The following is a 1,462-nucleotide window of genomic DNA, read 5'->3' on the forward strand; positions in this document are numbered from 1 at the left end:
TGTGTCTCTGTCTGTCTGTCTGTCTGTGTGTGTGTCTCTGTCTGTGTCTGTGTGTGTGTGTGTCTCTGTGTGTGTGTCTGTGTGTGTATGTCTCAGGAGCAGCTGGAGCACGCTGAGGTCAGCACCGCTCTCAGGTATCTGGGTCAGTACTACTTCAAGAACAAACTGTATGACGAGGCATCTCTCTGCGCTCAGCGCTGCTGCGATTACAACGACGTGAGTTTCTCTTCATCAGTTTACTCACAACTACTGCCATCCATTTATTACATATTTAAATGTTACATTATAAATATTATTTCTGATTAATTAACATTAAATCAATCGTAAAATCAGAAGACTAGAACTACATGTTTTTAGCATGTGGTAGAAGGTTGTTGACGTTTCTAGCATCTTTTAGTATGTTGTTAGAACTTCAGATGCCAGCATGTTTTTCCTTTTTTTTTTTTTGTTGACTATGCAGTAAACATGTTTCTAGCAGGTTTTAACCTTTTTTTTTTTTGTAGAAGTAGCTGGTATATTTTAAGGGGTTTAATTGTAAGCATGTTTTTTAGCAGTTGATAGTATGCTGCCAGCATGTTTTAGCACTTGGCTAGCATAAGTTGTCACCGACATGTTTTAGGACGTTTCTGGCATGTCAGTATTTTTCTAGAAGTTGATGTACGTTTTTAACATTAACACCGTTAACACAATTTAGCATTTGGTTAACATTGTTAGCATATTTACAATAAATTAAAGTTTTAGCATGCTTCTGGAATGTTAACATGTTTCTTTTTTAGAAGTTGGTACGTCGGTAACATGTTAGCATATCTTGGACAGGTAGTTTAACAGCAGAACAAAGGTTTATAAGTGTGTTTCGATTAGAATTTTGACAGTAGATCAGAATAAACATGATTGAGGAATCTGTGGTTGGGATGTAACCTACAGCAATGACTACGGATCCCAGATTTGGGGAAAAAAAAAAAAAAAAAAAAACTTGTTTAATGTTAAATATTTCCTCTTTGTAGTTGTTTGATAATTTCTGCAGTTGCTTAAAACGGCAAGCATAATTAGTGTAACCTGTCAGACGTGTTTGCAAATGCTTGTCTTCCAGGCGCGAGAGGAAGGCAAGGCTCTGCTGAGACAGATCTCTGCGGTGCGAGAGCAAGGAGAGCCGTCGTCGACAGACCTGTCTTTACCCTGCGTCTTCAACCCGCTGTCTAACAACACCACACCCGTCAGGAGAGTGTCTCCACTCGACCTGTCCTCCGTCACACCCTGACACACAGATGCGGAGAAAAACACGTTCTGTAAATAACTGTATAGACAACGGTGCCAATAAACTGATGAAACTTTGACAGTTGAGTGTTTTATTACATACGCACTCATTTTAAGTTTCGATTATACAGTGGAAAGACATTCAAAAGTGACAAACATCGCCAACCACACTAACCTTCCCAAACTCGTGCATGAGAGGAGCCAGAGC

The 1,462-nt window shown here is 39.5% G+C and overlaps 1 protein-coding gene across 1 annotated transcript; it reads left to right on the plus strand.

Moving 5' to 3' along the window:
• The first annotated feature begins 31 nt into the window (after positions 1 to 31).
• LOC107579563 (cell division cycle protein 23 homolog) lies at positions 32 to 1,450 on the plus strand. Its single transcript, XM_016265378.1, has 2 exons — positions 32 to 216; positions 1,091 to 1,450. Exons 1-2 carry the CDS (start codon positions 88 to 90, stop codon positions 1,256 to 1,258), a joined length of 297 nt encoding a protein of 98 aa, XP_016120864.1. The 5' UTR covers positions 32 to 87; the 3' UTR covers positions 1,259 to 1,450.
• The last annotated feature ends 12 nt before the right edge of the window (positions 1,451 to 1,462 follow it).

The sequence above is a fragment of the Sinocyclocheilus grahami genome, unplaced genomic scaffold (assembly GCF_001515645.1).
Source record: "Sinocyclocheilus grahami isolate Dianchi unplaced genomic scaffold, SAMN03320097.WGS_v1.1 scaffold18165.1, whole genome shotgun sequence".
In the NCBI taxonomy this organism is placed as follows: Eukaryota; Metazoa; Chordata; class Actinopteri; order Cypriniformes; family Cyprinidae; genus Sinocyclocheilus; species Sinocyclocheilus grahami.